Consider the following 20,208-nt stretch of genomic DNA (forward strand, 5'->3'; position numbering starts at 1 on the left):
TGATTGACAATAAATTTCACATGCTGTTGTGCAAATGGAATAGACAAAAGGTGGAGATTATAGGCAATTAGCAAGACACCCCCAATAAAGGAGTGATTCTGCAGGTGGTGACCACAGACCACTTCTCAGTTCCTATGCTTCCTGGCTGATGTTTTGGTCACTTTTGAATGCTGGCGGTGCTCTCACTCTAGTGGTAGCATGAGACGGAGTCTACAACCCACACAAGTGGCTCAGGTAGTGCAGCTCATCCAGGATGGCACATCAATGCGAGCTGTGGCAAGAAGGTTTGCTGTGTCTGTCAGCGTAGTGTCCAGAGCATGGAGGCGCTACCAGGAGACAGGCCAGTACATCAGGAGACGTGGAGGAGGCCGTAGGAGGGCAACAACCCAGCAGCAGGACCGCTACCTCCGCCTTTGTGCAAGGAGGAGCACTGCCAGAGCCCTGCAAAATGACCTCCAGCAGGCCACAAATGTGCATGTCAATTTGCCGCATCAGAGGCAGTAGTGATGACCAGGGATGAATTGAACCATTTTCCTATCCTGTTAAGCATTCCATACATTCCGAATGTAATGAGTACTTTTGGGTGTCAGGGAAAATGTATGGAGTAAAAAGTACAATATTTTCTTTAGGAATGTAGTGAAGTAAAAGTTGTCAAAAATATAAATAGTAAAATAAAGTACAGATACCCAGAAAAAACGACTTAAGTAGTACTTTTAAAGTATTTTTACTTAAGTACTTTCCACCACTGAAAATTAGACCTTTCCAATTAATTTGTGACTGATGAAATGGACTTATCTCAACACGAATACAAAACATACACACTTTTTGGTAACTATCACTTTAATATAGGAACAAAATTGGAATCAACCACACGGATCGACATAGCTTATTAAACTCACATTTACTGTAGCTAGATGGTTGCACAAGAACAAACGACAAGGGTAGGGGGCAAGGGCAGACAGCCAGACTGGCTATGTAATGTGTGTTCTTCAAATTACTTTAAAATACATTACCATATTTGTTGAGCTTGTTCTCCTTGTTCTTCGTTTTTTGGCAATTACCATGCATCCACCACACGTGTTTAGTACCTTCTCTGTGAGTTACAGCTTCTACCCAGTAGGCGGCAGTGTTGTATAAATGGCTAAATGGCTATTTGGAAGTTCCGCACTTTTTTCGTTTACCAGAAATAGTTGGGAGGAACTTCCGTTGGTTCAGTCTCCGCTGATTGGTTGAATTTGAAAAATATTTAGTCCGCGAGGTGAGTGGAGGGAACGTTCGAACTGGAGGAGCAGGAAGCGAGAAGGACGAGTTGAAAGAAAATCAAACGATAACAATTCACCATGATACGACCTACGTGAGTAGAAATGTTACGATTTCAATAAATAATGATTTATTATTAAAGTGATTTGCAAATAACCAATATCTTTAGCCAGCTAGTTTCGTAATCTAACGTCGTCCAGTTGTCGTTAGTTTGCTAATTCTAGCCAACCAGGTCAACTAAGGCTAAATTGGCTAGTCGCTAACTCGCTAACATGGTTACCTGTTTTGGGGTTTTCATTTGATTGTTTAGGAAGCCTAAAACCCCCCGTAGACCTGCTCCGAAGAAGCCATCCAGCAACCAGAAAGATCCAGTTGGTGTAAGTAAACGACAGAACATTCCTTACTAACTAGTCAGCACATTTTGAAAAATGTATCTGCCACTGAGTTGAAAACTCTGATTGGGTTCATGATTTCCACAATTCTCTTGCATGGCAACAATAACTTAACTTTTAATCCATTTGCAAACATACAGTTATATATATGAGTTACTCAAGTTCTATGATAAAGTTACAGCAGAGCCACATTCATGTATTGTATATCTGGAGACAGGTGTGTTGGGGACCTGATCTTGCTTCATCATCACATTGAACTTGTGTCCATGGAATTAATCTAATTAGCAAATTGGCTAGCTATATGATTCAGCCACCTTAAGCCAATGAAAACCATGCCTGTAAGTGTTGGATAAAGTGTGTCCCAAATGGCAACCAATTAGCAACATAGTGCACTCCTTTTGACCAGAGCCCTATGCTTCCTGGTCAAAACAAGTGTACTATATAGGTCAGAATTAGTGCACTAAATAGGGAATATGTTGCTATTTGGAACTCAGACTTTATGCACTACTAGAGAAAGAGTTGGGGGACCTCTGGCCACTCCCACAGGACCAGTCTGAGGTTCATCACATTGTGTTAGCTGTAGTTATTGTATTGTTTTGGTGTTGTCTCAGGTTTACTGTCGTGTGAGACCTCTTGGAGTGGAGGATGAGGAGTGTTGTATTGAGGTGATCAGCAACACCACCATCCAGCTACACGCTCCTGACGGACTCAAAGCCAACAGGAATGGAGAGTTCAAGGAGGTATGTCTGTCTGTGAAACCTCTGTGTGTCTGTCTGGGACACCTCTGTGTGTCTGTCTGGGACACCTCTGTGTGTCTGTCTGGGACACCTCTGTGTGTCTGTCTGTGACACCTCTGTGTGACGTGTATTTGTGAAACCTTTGCTTTTTCCTCTGCTGCTGAAGAAGAAGAAACTGAAAAGCATGAGTTGACAGACACCCTAAGAATGTAGGAGTGCTGATTAACCCTTTACACCCGTACCCATATACGGGTTGTACATGGCATATTTGGGCACTGGTTAACCCTTTACACCCGTACCCATATACGGGTTGTACATGGCATATTTGGGCACTGATTAACCCTTTACACCCGTACCCATATACGGGTTGTACATGGCATATTTGGGCACTGGTTAACCCTTTACACCCGTACCCATATACGGGTTGTACATGGCATATTTGGGCACTGATTAACCCTTTACACCCGTACCCATATACGGGTTGTACATGGCATATTTGGGCACTGGTTAACCCTTTACACCCGTACCCATATACGGGTTGTACATGGCATATTTGGGCACTGGTTAACCCTTTACACCCGTACCCATATACGGGTTGTACATGGCATATTTGGGCACTGATTAACCCTTTACACCCGTACCCATATACGGGTTGTACATGGCATATTTGGGCACTGATTACCCCTTTACACCCGTACCCATATACGGGTTGTACATGGCATATTTGGGCACTGATTAACCCATTACACCCTTACCCATATACGGGTTGTACATGGCATATTTGGGCACTGATTAACCCTTACCCATATACGGGTTGTACATGGCATATTTGGGCACTGATTAATGCTTAAATTGGAATGCAGTGGCTGTACAGTAACATGCTATGCATGACGACAGAGCTCTGGCTCTGCGCTTCAGGTCGCTGTCACTTTAATCATGTTTACATACTGCTCGTCCTAATATTTACATATTTCTTAATTCCATTTTACTTTTAGATATGTGTGTATTGTTGTGAATTGTTAGATAGGAACACAAGCATTTCACTACACCCACAATAACATCTGCTAAATATGTGTATGTTGGCAAAACAATTAGATTTGTACTTGTTTTGTCTGACAGCCGTCCCATCCCTCCTGCTAATTTGGCAACTTTAGCAAAATGTTTTGTTGTCTGAGGGAAATGCTGGGAAATTAAGAAGACTTTATGTATTTTGAAAGATGAGACGTTGAGGAATATAATAAATACTGCTTTGATGTCAAACAGCGGCCGCGGCCCACACACCTGAAGGACTCCTTTCTATGCACACCACAATTATCACTTTCGCTCAATTTCATTGTGAAAGACAACACTAAGATCATAATTCAGCTAGTCATATTGGCAATATAACATGCTTTCAAATGATTCCTACCGGACCCAGATTGAGTTTATAATAGACCGTTTTTGGGATTGTGTAAAAAAAAAAAGGGGGTGATGGTGGAGATGCAGGGTTGTGTTGTAAACAAAACTACGTATGTGCTTCTTCTGGTTCCTCATCTGCACAGCTAAGTTGAAGACTCTTCTTTGAGTCATAAAGGTGCATTGAAATGACTTGGGAACTGTGCACACTAACGAAGTTCTACCATGGTTATGCATTTCAATGATCAACAACCAACTTGACCCGAGCTTGACGGTTTTTGCACACCTGGATTGCATATATTGTACAACCCAAGTGTGCAAAGCTCTTCGAGATTTACCCAGAAAGACTCACAGCTGTAATCGCTGCCAAAGGTGATTCTAGCATGTATTGACTCAGGGGTGTGAATACTTATGTAAATGAGTTTTCTGTATTTAATTTTCAATGTATTTATAAAATATTCTCAACATGTTTTCACTTTGTCATCATGGAGTTTTGTGTGGAAAAAATATATTTAGTCCAGTTTGATTTCAGGCTGTAATACAACAAAATATGGAATAAGTCAAGGGGTATGAATACTTCCTGCAGACACTGTTACCCTGTTTTTCATGTCTGTCATTGACGCTTAACAAGGTGCTGTATGTGTAGTGGGATCAGACAGAAGGCTATCGGCCAAATCTCTGACATCCACTTTGCTTTGACAGACGCAGTACTCCTTCAAGAAGGTGTTCTGCATCAAGACGTCCCAGATGGAATTGTTTCAGGATGTTGCCAAGCCCCTCGTTGATGACCTCATTCACAGTAAAAATGGTAAGGGAAAAACCGGTTCATCTTCTGTTCTGTTGCCAACAGCTGGTCATCTGTGATCAGAACCACTCTTCAGCTGCTGTTTGACAGGAAGATTAACAGGCCCCTGCAGTTTTATACAGTGGAATGTTATTACAAGGTCAGGGTCAATAAAACCTGAGGGTGCATTCAAGTGTGTCTGTATTTCTCTCTCGTTCACGACTTGACTTGTACGTTAATGGAGGTGAACTGCGTACAAGAGTTCTAGACGGATTGTTTAGCAACAAAACCTCAACTATGGTAAAATAACAGACTGGGTTGGCTGAGATTGACAACATGTAAACTATAATTTGTCTCCAATGTTTATTGAAAACAAATCCATTTGCACAATGAGCACTTGTCTCAGTACATCGTTATGGTTGTTGGGTACCTAGATAGATCATTTTAGCCATAATTAGCATAGACATGACATCAGTCAACACCTCAAAACAAGACATGATATCAACAACGAGATGAAATGAGCTACCTAGGATTCTCCACATGGCAGCTTGTTGTCATTGTTGCTAGCTGTCTGGCCATCCAGAACCGTAACAACACATGGCAGCTTGTTGTCATTGTCGCTAGCTGTCTGGCCATCCAGAACCGTAACAACACATGGCAGCTTGTTGTCATTGTTGCTAGCTGTCTGGCCATCCAGAACCGTAACAACACATGGCAGCTTGTTGTCATTGTCGCTAGCTGTCTGGCCATCCAGAACCGTAACAACACATGGCAGCTTGTTGTCATTGTTGCTAGCTGTCTGGCCATCCAGAACCGTAACAACACATGGCAGCTTGTTGTCATTGTCGCTAGCTGTCTGGCCATCCAGAACCGTAACAACACATGGCAGCTTGTTGTCATTGTTGCTAGCTGTCTGGCCATCCAGAACCGTAACAACACATGGCAGCTTGTTGTCATTGTTGCTAGCTGTCTGGCCATCCAGAACCGTAACAACACATGGCAGCTTGTTGTCATTGTTGCTAGCTGTCTGGCCATCCAGAACCGTAACGACACATGGCAGCTTGTTGTCATTGTTGCTAGCTGTCTGGCCATCCAGAACCGTAACGACACATGGCAGCTTGTTGTCATTGTTGCTAGCTGTCTGGCCATCCAGAACCGTAACAACACATGGCAGCTTGTTGTCATTGTTGCTAGCTGTCTGGCCATCCAGAACCGTAACAACACATGGCAGCTTGTTGTCATTGTTGCTAGCTGTCTGGCCATCCAGAACCGTAACAACACATGGCAGCTTGTTGTCATTGTCGCTAGCTGTCTGGCCATCCAGAACCGTAACAACACATGGCAGCTTGTTGTCATTGTCGCTAGCTGTCTGGCCATCCAGAACCGTAACAACACATGGCAGCTTGTTGTCATTGTTGCTAGCTGTCTGGCCATCCAGAACCGTAACAACACATGGCAGCTTGTTGTCATTGTCGCTAGCTGTCTGGCCATCCAGAACCGTAACAACACATGGCAGCTTGTTGTCATTGTTGCTAGCTGTCTGGCCATCCAGAACCGTAACAACACATGGCAGCTTGTTGTCATTGTTGCTAGCTGTCTGGCCATCCAGAACCGTAACAACACATGGCAGCTTGTTGTCATTGTTGCTAGCTGTCTGGCCATCCAGAACCGTAACAACACATGGCAGCTTGTTGTCATTGTTGCTAGCTGTCTGGCCATCCAGAACCGTAACAACACATGGCAGCTTGTTGTCATTGTTGCTAGCTGTCTGGCCATCCAGAACCGTAACAACACATGGCAGCTTGTTGTCATTGTCGCTAGCTGTCTGGCCATCCAGAACCGTAACAACACATGGCAGCTTGTTGTCATTGTTGCTAGCTGTCTGGCCATCCAGAACCGTAACAACACATGGCAGCTTGTTGTCATTGTTGCTAGCTGTCTGGCCATCCAGAACCGTAACAACACATGGCAGCTTGTTGTCATTGTCGCTAGCTGTCTGGCCATCCAGAACCGTAACAACACATGGCAGCTTGTTGTCATTGTTGCTAGCTGTCTGGCCATCCAGAACCGTAACGACACATGGCAGCTTGTTGTCATTGTTGCTAGCTGTCTGGCCATCCAGAACCGTAACGACACATGGCAGCTTGTTGTCATTGTTGCTAGCTGTCTGGCCATCCAGAACCGTAACAACACATGGCAGCTTGTTGTCATTGTTGCTAGCTGTCTGGCCATCCAGAACCGTAACAACACATGGCAGCTTGTTGTCATTGTTGCTAGCTGTCTGGCCATCCAGAACCGTAACAACACATGGCAGCTTGTTGTCATTGTTGCTAGCTGTCTGGCCATCCAGAACCGTAACAACACATGGCAGCTTGTTGTCATTGTCGCTAGCTGTCTGGCCATCCAGAACCGTAACAACACATGGCAGCTTGTTGTCATTGTTGCTAGCTGTCTGGCCATCCAGAACCGTAACAACACATGGCAGCTTGTTGTCATTGTCGCTAGCTGTCTGGCCATCCAGAACCGTAACAACACATGGCAGCTTGTTGTCATTGTCGCTAGCTGTCTGGCCATCCAGAACCGTAACAACACATGGCAGCTTGTTGTCATTGTCGCTAGCTGTCTGGCCATCCAGAACCGTAACGACACATGGCAGCTTGTTGTCATTGTCGCTAGCTGTCTGGCCATCCAGAACCGTAACAACACATGGCAGCTTGTTGTCATTGTTGCTAGCTGTCTGGCCATCCAGAACCGTAACAACACATGGCAGCTTGTTGTCATTGTTGCTAGCTGTCTGGCCATCCAGAACCGTAACAACACATGGCAGCTTGTTGTCATTGTCGCTAGCTGTCTGGCCATCCAGAACCGTAACAACACATGGCAGCTTGTTGTCATTGTCGCTAGCTGTCTGGCCATCCAGAACCGTAACAACACATGGCAGCTTGTTGTCATTGTTGCTAGCTGTCTGGCCATCCAGAACCGTAACACATGGCAGCTTGTTGTCATTGTTGCTAGCTGTCTGGCCATCCAGAACCGTAACAACACATGGCAGCTTGTTGTCATTGTTGCTAGCTGTCTGGCCATCCAGAACCGTAACAACACATGGCAGCTTGTTGTCATTGTTGCTAGCTGTCTGGCCATCCAGAACCGTAACAACACATGGCAGCTTGTTGTCATTGTTGCTAGCTGTCTGGCCATCCAGAACCGTAACAACACATGGCAGCTTGTTGTCATTGTTGCTAGCTGTCTGGCCATCCAGAACCGTAACAACACATGGCAGCTTGTTGTCATTGTTGCTAGCTGTCTGGCCATCCAGAACCGTAACAACACATGGCAGCTTGTTGTCATTGTTGCTAGCTGTCTGGCCATCCAGAACCGTAACAACACATGGCAGCTTGTTGTCATTGTTGCTAGCTGTCTGGCCATCCAGAACCGTAACAACACATGGCAGCTTGTTGTCATTGTTGCTAGCTGTCTGGCCATCCAGAACCGTAACAACACATGGCAGCTTGTTGTCATTGTTGCTAGCTGTCTGGCCATCCAGAACCGTAACAACACATGGCAGCTTGTTGTCATTGTTGCTAGCTGTCTGGCCATCCAGAACCGTAACACATGGCAGCTTGTTGTCATTGTTGCTAGCTGTCTGGCCATCCAGAACCGTAACAACACATGGCAGCTTGTTGTCATTGTTGCTAGCTGTCTGGCCATCCAGAACCGTAACAACACATGGCAGCTTGTTGTCATTGTTGCTAGCTGTCTGGCCATCCAGAACCGTAACAACACATGGCAGCTTGTTGTCATTGTTGCTAGCTGTCTGGCCATCCAGAACCGTAACAACACATGGCAGCTTGTTGTCATTGTTGCTAGCTGTCTGGCCATCCAGAACCGTAACAACACATGGCAGCTTGTTGTCATTGTTGCTAGCTGTCTGGCCATCCAGAACCGTAACAACACATGGCAGCTTGTTGTCATTGTTGCTAGCTGTCTGGCCATCCAGAACCGTAACAACACATGGCAGCTTGTTGTCATTGTTGCTAGCTGTCTGGCCATCCAGAACCGTAACAACACATGGCAGCTTGTTGTCATTGTTGCTAGCTGTCTGGCCATCCAGAACCGTAACAACACATGGCAGCTTGTTGTCATTGTTGCTAGCTGTCTGGCCATCCAGAACCGTAACAACACATGGCAGCTTGTTGTCATTGTTGCTAGCTGTCTGGCCATCCAGAACCGTAACAACACATGGCAGCTTGTTGTCATTGTCGCTAGCTGTCTGGCCATCCAGAACCGTAACGACACATGGCAGCTTGTTGTCATTGTCGCTAGCTGTCTGGCCATCCAGAACCGTAACGACACATGGCAGCTTGTTGTCATTGTTGCTAGCTGTCTGGCCATCCAGAACCGTAACAACACATGGCAGCTTGTTGTCATTGTTGCTAGCTGTCTGGCCATCCAGAACCGTAACAACACATGGCAGCTTGTTGTCATTGTTGCTAGCTGTCTGGCCATCCAGAACCGTAACAACACATGGCAGCTTGTTGTCATTGTTGCTAGCTGTCTGGCCATCCAGAACCGTAACAACACATGGCAGCTTGTTGTCATTGTTGCTAGCTGTCTGGCCATCCAGAACCGTAATAACCCACTGACTTCTGCCCCATTTTGAAGAGTACTCATTGTTTTTGTGACGTTGTCAGCTAACCTGTCTATACACTTGGAACTAAACCGGAGGAAACGGGGAAGGACTACCTGAAGTTGTCCATTTTAATAAAAACTTGTTTTCCATTTCAAAATGTTTTGCTACGGTGTGCACTAATGTATGTACGACCCTGGAATGTCTTGCCGTCTCGTGTTGCATGTCTGTTAATCAGGATGTCTATTCTTTTCCTCCTCCAGGTCTGCTGTTTACCTATGGGGTGACGGGCAGTGGGAAGACCTTCACTATGACTGGGGCTCCAGGACAGGGGGGGCTCTTGCCCCGCTCCCTAGACATGATCTTCAACAGCATCGGCCCTTACCAGGCCAAACGATTCGTAAGAGAAATAAGAAACATTTTGATTTTATATACGTTTTCGTCTTCAAAGCTGGTCTAAAGTCTATAATACATACCATGTGTTTTAAATGATCTTGAGACTTTGGTTAGAGAAATCTCCCAGCTTGGATCCATATTGAATGGGACAGACTGGCACTATTTAATTCCACTGTGATGTGCAGGTGTTAAAGACCGATGATAAGAATGGTGTGGAGGTCCAGACTCAGGTGGATGCTCTGTTGGAGCGCCAGAAGAGGGAGAACCAGCCAACTGTTGTCCCTAAAACACCCTCCAGGTGAGGTTTTAACGAGGAAGCCTGAAACTCAATCTGTCTTTATAGCAATGATCCTCAAACATATTTTCCCCGTGTGATTGTAATACTGTATGTCAATGGAATGTGTTTAATTTAGGGCCCTATATATAAAAAAATAATTGTTGCGATGCGGAGAATGTGGACAGAATCACGGAATCAAGACATTAAAACATCATTAAACAATATTCAAATGTATTGAACTTAGTAGGCAATCAACTAAATGTATTGAAAATGAATTAATTTGTCCAAGTTGATCATAAGACATGAGTAGAATGCATCAGTGATTCATATTTCCTGCAACTTTCAACTATGTAGCCGTTAGCGATCATGCTAATGAAAAGTCTTCTGGTAGATGGATAAGCTTTTCCAAAAACACAGGTGATTTTTGCTTACGAATAACCTAAAGAAAAACAGTGTGGACACGTAAACGGAAACAAATGTATTTTATAGGAATTGCAATTCAATCATATAGAATCGCAATACACATATTGTATCGTCACCTAAGTGTGGTGATAATATCGTATTGTGAGGTCAACTGGCAATTCCCAGCCCTATGTAATACTAAGGGATTCAAATGACCACCTGCCAAATGTGGGTAGATTTAGGAATTGGCAGGTGAGAATGTCTATTTCACCAGCCACGTTGGCGGGTGGTCAATTTGCAGGGCTCTACAGTATAAGCATTTTGTAAAAATGTTTATTTAACTAGGCAAGTCAGTTAACAGATCTTATTCACAGTGACGGCCAAACCCGGACGACGCTGGGCCAATTGTGCGCCCGCCCTATGGGACTCGCTATTATGGCCGGATGTGATACAGCCTAGATTCGAACCAGGGACTGTAGTGACGCCTCTTGCACTGAGATGCATTGCCTTAGACCGCTGCGCCACTCGGGAGCCCAACATTAAGCATTATATTTCCATATTTTAAACTGGGTAGTTCAAGCCATGAATGCTGATTGGCTGACAGCCATGGTATATCAGACTGTATACCACGAATGAAATTATGGCAAAAAAATACCACAGTGACTGGTAGATTTTGACTGGTTAAATATCACAGTGACTGGTAGATTTTGACTGGTTAAATATCACAGTGGCTGGTGGATTCTGACTGGTTAAATATCACAGTGGCTGGTAGATTTTGACTGGTTAATTATCACAGTGACTGGTTAAATATCACAGACTGGTTAAATATCACAGTGACTGGTAGGTTTTGACTGGTTAATTATCACAGTGACTGGTTAAATATCACAGTGGCTGGTAGATTTTGACTGGTTAAATATCACAGTGGCTGGTAGATTTTGACTGGTTAAATATCACAGTGGCTGGTGGATTCTGACTGGTTAAATATCACAGTGGCTGGTAGATTTTGACTGGTTAAATATCACAGTGGCTGGTTAAATATCACGGTGGCTGGTAGATTTTGACTGGTTAAATATCACGGTGGCTGGTAGATTTTGACTGGTTAAATATCACAGTGGCTGGTAGATTTTGACTGGTTAAATATCACAGTGGCTGGTAGATTTTGACTGGTTAAATATCACTGGCTGGTAAGTTTTGACTGGTTAAATACCACAGTGACTGGTTAAATACCACAGTGACTGGTTAAATACCACAGTGACTGGTTAAATACCACAGTGACTGGTTAAATACCACAGTGACTGGTTAAATACCACAGTGACTGGTTAAATATCACAGTGGCTGGTGGATTCTGACTGGTTAAATATCACAGTGGCTGGTAGATTTTGACTGGTTAAATATCACAGTGGCTGGTAGATTTTGACTGGTTAAATATCACAGTGGCTGGTAGATTTTGACTGGTTAAATATCACAGTGACTGGTTAAATATCACAGTGGCTGGTAGGTTTTGACTGGTTAAATATCACAGTGACTGGTTAAATATCACAGTGGCTGGTAGATTTTGACTGGTTAAATATCACGGTGGCTGGTAGATTTTGACTGGTTAAATATCACAGTGGCTGGTAGATTTTGACTGGTTAAATATCACAGTGACTGGTAGATTCTGACTGGTTAAATATCACAGTGGCTGGTAGATTCTGACTGGTTAAATATCACAGTGGCTGGTAGATTTTGACTGGTTAAATATCACAGTGGCTGGTAGATTTTGACTGGTTAAATATCACTGGCTGGTAGGTTTTGACTGGTTAAATACCACAGTGACTGGTTAAATATCACAGTGACTGGTTAAATATCACAGTGGCTGGTAGGTTTTGACTGGTTAAATATCACAGTGACTGGTTAAATATCACAGTGGCTGGTAGATTTTGACTGGTTAAATATCACGGTGGCTGGTAGATTTTGACTGGTTAAATATCACAGTGACTGGTTAAATATCACAGTGGCTGGTAGATTTTGACTGGTTAAATATCACGGTGGCTGGTAGATTTTGACTGGTTAAATATCACAGTGACTGGTAGATTTTGACTGGTTAAATATCACAGTGACTGGTAGATTCTGACTGGTTAAATATCACAGTGGCTGGTAGATTCTGACTGGTTAAATATCACAGTGGCTGGTAGATTCTGACTGGTTAAATATCACAGTGGCTGGTAGATTCTGACTGGTTAAATATCACAGTGGCTGGTAGATTCTGACTGGTTAAATATCACAGTGGCTGGTAGATTTTGACTGGTTAAATATCACAGTGGCTGGTAGATTTTGACTGGTTAAATATCACAGTGGCTGGTAGATTTTGACTGGTTAAATATCACAGTGGCTGGTAGATTTTGACTGGTTAAATATCACAGTGGCTGGTAGATTTTGACTGGTTAAATATCACAGTGGCTGGTAGATTTTGACTGGTTAAATATCACAGTGGCTGGTAGATTTTGACTGGTTAAATATCACAGTGGCTGGTAGATTTTGACTGGTTAAATATCACAGTGGCTGGTAGATTTTGACTGGTTAAATATCACAGTGGCTGGTAGATTTTGACTGGTTAAATATCACAGTGGCTGGTAGATTTTGACTGGTTAAATATCACAGTGGCTGGTAGATTTTGACTGGTTAAATATCACAGTGGCTGGTAGATTTTGACTGGTTAAATATCACAGTGGCTGGTAGATTTTGACTGGTTAAATATCACAGTGGCTGGTAGATTTTGACTGGTTAAATATCACAGTGGCTGGTAGATTTTGACTGGTTAAATATCACAGTGGCTGGTAGATTTTGACTGGTTAAATATCACAGTGGCTGGTAGATTTTGACTGGTTAAATATCACAGTGGCTGGTAGATTTTGACTGGTTAAATATCACAGTGGCTGGTAGATTTTGACTGGTTAAATATCACAGTGGCTGGTAGATTTTGACTGGTTAAATATCACAGTGGCTGGTAGATTTTGACTGGTTAAATATCACAGTGGCTGGTAGATTTTGACTGGTTAAATATCACAGTGGCTGGTAGATTTTGACTGGTTAAATATCACAGTGGCTGGTAGATTTTGACTGGTTAAATATCACAGTGGCTGGTAGATTTTGACTGGTTAAATATCACAGTGGCTGGTAGATTTTGACTGGTTAAATATCACAGTGGCTGGTAGATTTTGACTGGTTAAATATCACAGTGGCTGGTAGATTTTGACTGGTTAAATATCACAGTGGCTGGTAGATTTTGACTGGTTAAATATCACAGTGGCTGGTAGATTCTGACTGGTTAAATATCACAGTGGCTGGTAGATTCTGACTGGTTAAATATCACGGTGGCTGGTAGATTCTGACTGGTTAAATATCACGGTGGCTGGTAGATTTTGACTGGTTAAATATCACAGTGGCTGGTTAAATATCACAGTGGCTGGTAGATTTTGACTGGTTAAATATCACAGTGGCTGGTAGATTTTGACTGGTTAAATATCACAGTGGCTGGTAGATTTTGACTGGTTAAATATCACAGTGGCTGGTAGATTTTGACTGGTTAAATATCACAGTGGCTGGTAGATTTTGACTGGTTAAATATCACAGTGGCTGGTAGATTTTGACTGGTTAAATATCACAGTGGCTGGTGGATTCTGACTGGTTAAATATCACAGTGGCTGGTAGATTTTGACTGGTTAAATATCACAGTGGCTGGTTAAATATCACGGTGGCTGGTAGATTTTGACTGGTTAAATATCACGGTGGCTGGTAGATTTTGACTGGTTAAATATCACAGTGGCTGGTAGATTTTGACTGGTTAAATATCACAGTGGCTGGTAGATTTTGACTGGTTAAATATCACTGGCTGGTAGGTTTTGACTGGTTAAATACCACAGTGGCTGGTAGATTTTGACTGGTTAAATATCACAGTGGCTGGTAGATTTTGACTGGTTAAATATCACAGTGGCTGGTAGATTTTGACTGGTTAAATATCACAGTGGCTGGTTAAATATCACAGTGACTGGTTAAATATCACAGTGACTGGTTAAATATCACAGTGGCTGGTAGATTTTGACTGGTTAAATATCACAGTGGCAGGTGGAACAGAAAGTACATTTTATGCCCTGGTAATACTGTATGGTAAACTGAATGTGTCTGGTGTTTCCAGGCAGAGGCTGGGTGGATCCAGAGATATCCATTGTGCAATACTGTATGGTAAACAATGTGTTTTCACCAGCGGTTGGAACCGGTTCAGGCAACTAGAAATTTTCATTTTTAGAGGAATCTGAACCGGAGACAGAAGTGATCTATACTGTTCCAGAACAGAACCGTTATTTTATCTATCTATAACTTGATAACATTATTTTACGTTCTGGGTATTTTTTTTCAGTCCCACAAAAAATGCAACAAAGTGTCTATGGAAAGTCCTCACTCTGTCACTCAGGAACTTGTTCCAGTGTCTGCCTGCCAGCTGAATCTTTACCAGGGGGTGTGTAGGCTACCCGCCCCTCCCCCTCCGGAGCACAGCCTACTGTAGCCCCTCCCCCTCCGGAGCACAGCCTACTGTAGCCCCTCCCCCTCCGGAGCACAGCCTACTGTAGCCCCTCCCCCTCCGGAGCACAGCCTACTGTAGCCCCTCCCCCTCCGGAGCACAGCCTGCTGTACTGACGTTAGGGGGAAACAATTTATTAGAGAAATTTAATTACTTTTTCAATGCTATTTAAGGATATTATAGTTATGTTTCACGTTGGATTTATTAACTAAACGAAGTTTAAAATTTGTTTTTTAAGCCTGGTGCCGCTTATTAGCTAGCTAGCTCTGGTCCATCATTAAGTGAACTCCAGGAAGTTCAGACATTCAACGTTCCTCCATAGAAGACGCTCCTCTTAGGTATAATTCTGTGGACCTAATTCAGATAATGATGTCATAACAAGATGCCCAGTGCTTCAAGCCTCCTCCGCTACCCTCACTTGCTCTCTCCCCACCTGCAAAATGTCAGTCGCGTCTCACGTTCTACACCTGTCTATCGCCCATGTAAACAAATACAGCTTTGCACGCGCCATAGCAAGCTGCTCTATCCGCACTGATTGGTGAAGTCATTTAATGTTGAGCTGAAGGTGAATAAATTATTCTTTCAGAGGTTTAAAATGGAACAAAGGCACAATATAAACCGGTATTTTTTTTGTGTGTTCAATCCGGTTCAGAACTTTATTTTTGTGTGTCGGAACGGTTGAACAAAAAATATTTATGGTTCTGTTCAGAACAGAACGATTCCAAATGTAATTTTGGTTCCAACCCCTGGTTTCCAGGCAGAGGCTGGACCCAGAGTTTGCCGACATGATCAACCCAGAGGAGGCCTGCGGGGCGGACGGGGTGGACGAGGACAGTAGCTACAGTGTGTTTGTGTCCTACATCGAGATATACAACAACTATATCTATGATCTGCTGGAAGAAGCCCCCTACGACCCCATCAAACCCAAGTAAGACAGTTACAGCAGATAGAATGGATATTGTTTTTTATTTTTCATGTTTCGGTCTGTAGATATGGCAAGCATAACTAGTGAAATTATGGATTAAAATCCTGCCCTAGCATATTTAATTTCTCAGAATAACCCTAGATGAGGCTAATTCCTAAAATACAGTGCATTCAGAAGGTATTCAGACACCTTCACTTTTTCCACATTTTATTACGTTACAGCATTATGCTAAAATGGATTTAAAAAATCCTCATCAATCTACACACAATACCCCATAATGACAAAGCAAAAACAAGTTTTTAGAAATGTTTGCTAATTTGTTAAATAAAATACAGCTATCACATTTTACATAAGTATTCAGACCCTTTACTCAGTACTTTGTTGAAGCACCTTTAGAAGCGATTACAGCCTCAAGACTTCTTGGGTATGACGCTACAAGCTTGGCACACCTGTATTTGGGGTGTTAATCCCATTCTTCTCTGCATATCCTCTCAAGCTCTGTCAAGTTGGATGGGGAGCGTCGATGCACAGCTATTTTCAGGTCTCCAGAGATGTTAGATCGGGTTCAAGTCCGGGCTCTGGCTGGGCCACTCAAGGACATTCAGAGACTTGTCCTGAAGCCACTCCTGCGTTGTCTTGGCTGTGTGCTTAGGGTCGTTGTCCTGTTGGAAGGTGAACCTTCACCACAGTCTGAGGTTCTGGATCAGGTTTTCATCATGGATCTCTCTGTACTTTGCTCCGTTCAACTTTCCCTCGATCCTGACTAGTCTCCCAGTCCCTGCCGCTGAAAAACATCCCCACAACATCCCCACAGCATGATGCTGCCACCACCATGCTTCACCGTAGGGATGGTGCCAGGTTTCCTCCAGACGTGACGCTTGACATTCAGGCCAAAGAGTTGAATCTTGGTTTCATCAGACCAGAGAATCTTGTTTCTCATTGTCAGAGTCCTTTAGGTGCCTTTTGGAAAACTCCAAGCAGGCTGTCATGTGCCTTTTACTGAGGAGTGGCTTCTGTCTGGCCACTCTACCATAAAGGCCTGATTGGTGGAGTGCTGCAGAGATGGTTGTCCTTCTGGAAGGTTCTCCTATCTCCACAGAGGAACTCTGGAGCTCTGTCAGAGTGACCATCAGCTTCTTGTTTTGGTATCATTCCCCAGATCTGTGCCTAAACACAATCCTGTCTCTGTACTCTACGGACAATTCCTTCGATCTCATGGCTTGGTTTTTCCTCCGACATGCACTGTCAACTGTGGGACCTTATATAGACAGGGGAGTGCCTTTCCAAATCATGTCCAATCAATTGAATTTGGATAGTCCTTGAGTGGCCCAGCCAAAGAACAGACTTGAATCTCATTGAAAATATGTGGATAGACTTGAAGAATGCAGTTCACCACCGCTTCCCATCTGCAAGGAATAATGGGAGGAAATCCCCAAATCCAGACGACTCAGAGCTGATACAGACATACCCAAGATGACTCAAAGCTGTAATCGCCACCAAAGGTGCTTCTACAAAGTATTGACTCAGGGGTGTGAATACTTATGCAAATTAGATTTCTGTATTTCATTTTTTTTTAATTGTAAACATATATATATATATTTTTTTTAAAACTTTGTCATTATGGGGTATTGTGATGTCATTATGGGGTATTGTGATGTCATTATGGGGTATTGTGTGTAGATCAATTATTTCATCCACTTGGAATTCAGGCTGTAGCACAACAATGTGGATAGGTCGAGGGGTATGAATACTTTCTGAAGGCACTGTGTGATAGCTACTACTCTGATATGAAGCATTATCTCCTGGTCCCGTCAGAGTCGTAGCTATCTCCTGGTCCCGTCAGAGTCGTAGCTATCTCCTGGTCCCGTCAGAGTCGTAGCTATCTCCTGGTCCCGTCAGAGTCGTAGCTATCTCCTGGTCCCGTCAGAGTCGTAGCTATCTCCTGGTCCCGTCAGAGTCGTAGCTATCTCCTGGTCCCGTCAGAGTCGTAGCTATCTCCTGGTCCCGTCAGAGTCGTAGCTATCTCCTGGTCCCGTCAGAGTCGTAGCTATCTCCTGGTCCCGTCAGAGTCGTAGCTATCTCCTGGTCCCGTCAGAGTCGTAGCTATCTCCTGGTCCCGTCAGAGTCGTAGCTATCTCCTGGTCCCGTCAGAGTCGTAGCTATCTCCTGGTCCCGTCAGAGTCGTAGCTATCTCCTGGTCCCGTCAGAGTCGTAGCTATCTCCTGGTCCCGTCAGAGTCGTAGCTATCTCCTGGTCCCGTCAGAGTCGTAGCTATCTCCTGGTCCCGTCAGAGTCGTAGCTATCTCCTGGTCCCGTCAGAGTCGTAGCTATCTCCTGGTCCCGTCAGAGTCGTAGCTATCTCCTGGTCCCGTCAGAGTCGTAGCTATCTCCTGGTCCCGTCAGAGTCGTAGCTATCTCCTGGTCCCGTCAGAGTCGTAGCTATCTCCTGGTCCCGTCAGAGTCGTAGCTATCTCCTGGTCCCGTCAGAGTCGTAGCTATCTCCTGGTCCCGTCAGAGTCGTAGCTATCTCCTGGTCCTACTGGCTACTGTAAGGTATAGTTTCATATTAAAGTAGTTGTTACAGTCAGATGTAAATGTTCCTGTGTTCCTTACTTTGTTAGGTGGAATGGTGGAGGTACTCCTCAGAGGCAGCCCAACCAGGAGTTCATGTATGTCACATATAGAGCGTACTCATTTAGCTACATGTATAATATATATACCCTAATACGGAAGCTTGAATGTTGCAACCAGGAAGTGTTCATTAGCTGTATGGAATTGTCTGTTGTGCTCCTTGTACTTTGTAGTAGCAGATGTGCTTCATTTAATCACGTTGAATGCTCTGTTTGGTCTGTTGAATGCTCTGTTTGGTCTGTTGAATGCTCTGTTTGGTCTGTTGAATGCTCTGTTTGGTCTGTTGAATGCTCTGTTTGGTCTGTTGAATGCTCTGTTTGGTCTGTTGAATGCTCTGTTTGGTCTGTTGAATGCTCTGTTTGGTCTGTTGAATGCTCTGTTTGGTCTGTTGAATGCTCTGTTTGGTCTGTTGAATGCTCTGTTTGGTCTGTTGAATGCTCTGTTTGGTCTGTTGAATGCTCTGTTTGGTCTGTTGAATGCTCTGTTTGGTCTGAATGCTCTGTTTGGTCTGTTGAATGCTCTGTTTGGTCTGTTGAATGCTCTGTTTGGTCTGTTGAATGCTCTGTTTGGTCTGTTGAATGCTCTGTTTGGTCTGTTGAATGCTCTGTTTGGTCTGTTGAATGCTCTGTTTGGTCTGTTGAATGCTCTGTTTGGTCTGTTGAATGCTCTGTTTGGTCTGTTGAATGCTCTGTTTGGTCTGTTGAATGCTCTGTTTGGTCTGTTGAATGCTCTGTTTGGTCTGTTGAATGCTCTGTTTGGTCTGTTGAATGCTCTGTTTGGTCTGTTGAATGCTCTGTTTGGTCTGTTGAATGCTCTGTTTGGTCTGTTGAATGCTCTGTTTGGTCTGTTGAATGCTCTGTTTGGTCTGTTGAATGCTCTGTTTGGTCTGTTGAATGCTCTGTTTGGTCTGTTGAATGCTCTGTTTGGTCTGTTGAATGCTCTGTTTGGTCTGTTGAATGCTCTGTTTGGTCTGTTGAATGCTCTGTTTGGTCTGTTGAATGCTCTGTTTGGTCTGTTGAATGCTCTGTTTGGTCTGTTGAATGCTCTGTTTGGTCTGTTGAATGTTTGGTCTGTTGAATGTTTGGTCTGTTGAATGTTTGGTCTGTTGAATGTTTGGTCTGTTGAATGTTTGGTCTGTTGAATGTTTGGTCTGTTGAATGTTTGGTCTGTTGAATGTTTGGTCTGTTGAATGTTTGGTCTGTTGAATGTTTGGTCTGTTGAATGTTTGGTCTGTTGAATGTTTGGTCTGTTGAATGTTTGGTCTGTTGAATGTTTGGTCTGTTGAATGTTTGGTCTGTTGAATGTTTGGTCTGTTGAATGGTATGTTGAATGGTATGTTGAATGCTCTGTTTGGTATGTTGAATGCTCTGTTTGGTATGTTGAATGCTCTGTTTGGTCTGTTGAATGCTCTGTTTGGTCTGTTGAATGCTCTGTTGTTTGGTCTGTTGAATGCTCTGTTGTTTGGTCTGTTGAATGCTCTGTTGAATGGTCTGTTGAATGCTCTGTTGAATGGTCTGTTGAATGCTTGGTCTGTTGAATGCTCTGTTGAATGCTTGGTCTGTTGAATGCTCTGTTGAATGCTTGGTCTGTTGAATGCTCTGTTGAATGTTTGGTCTGTTGAATGTTTGGTCTGTTGAATGTTTGGTCTGTTGAATGTTTGGTCTGTTGAATGTTTGGTCTGTTGAATGTTTGGTCTGTTGAATGTTTGGTCTGTTGAATGCTCTGTTGAATGCTCTGTTGAATGGTCTGTTGAATGGTATGTTGAATGGTATGTTGAATGGTATGTTGAATGGTATGTTGAATGCTCTGTTGAATGGTATGTTG

The 20,208-nt window shown here is 43.6% G+C and overlaps 1 protein-coding gene across 3 annotated transcripts in view; it reads left to right on the forward strand.

Moving 5' to 3' along the window:
- The first annotated feature begins 1,244 nt into the window (after positions 1 to 1,244).
- kif23 (kinesin family member 23) overlaps positions 1,245 to 20,208 on the forward strand; it is a 70,388-nt gene continuing 51,424 nt past the window's right edge. For 2 of the 3 annotated variants that reach the window (XM_039017811.1, XM_039017814.1), the window contains exons 1-8: positions 1,245 to 1,354; positions 1,571 to 1,637; positions 2,264 to 2,392; positions 4,487 to 4,592; positions 9,459 to 9,595; positions 9,777 to 9,889; positions 15,586 to 15,756; positions 18,375 to 18,422. In XM_039017811.1, the coding sequence (XP_038873739.1) occupies positions 1,341 to 1,354; positions 1,571 to 1,637; positions 2,264 to 2,392; positions 4,487 to 4,592; positions 9,459 to 9,595; positions 9,777 to 9,889; positions 15,586 to 15,756; positions 18,375 to 18,422 (785 nt within the window). In that variant the 5' untranslated portion in view covers positions 1,245 to 1,340. The remainder of the gene's footprint in view (positions 1,355 to 1,570; positions 1,638 to 2,263; positions 2,393 to 4,486; positions 4,593 to 9,458; positions 9,596 to 9,776; positions 9,890 to 15,585; positions 15,757 to 18,374; positions 18,423 to 20,208) is intronic. The other variant, XM_039017813.1, reaches the window with a different exon arrangement.

Source organism: Salvelinus namaycush, chromosome 21 (genome assembly GCF_016432855.1).
Source record: "Salvelinus namaycush isolate Seneca chromosome 21, SaNama_1.0, whole genome shotgun sequence".
Lineage (NCBI taxonomy): Eukaryota > Metazoa > Chordata > Actinopteri > Salmoniformes > Salmonidae > Salvelinus > Salvelinus namaycush.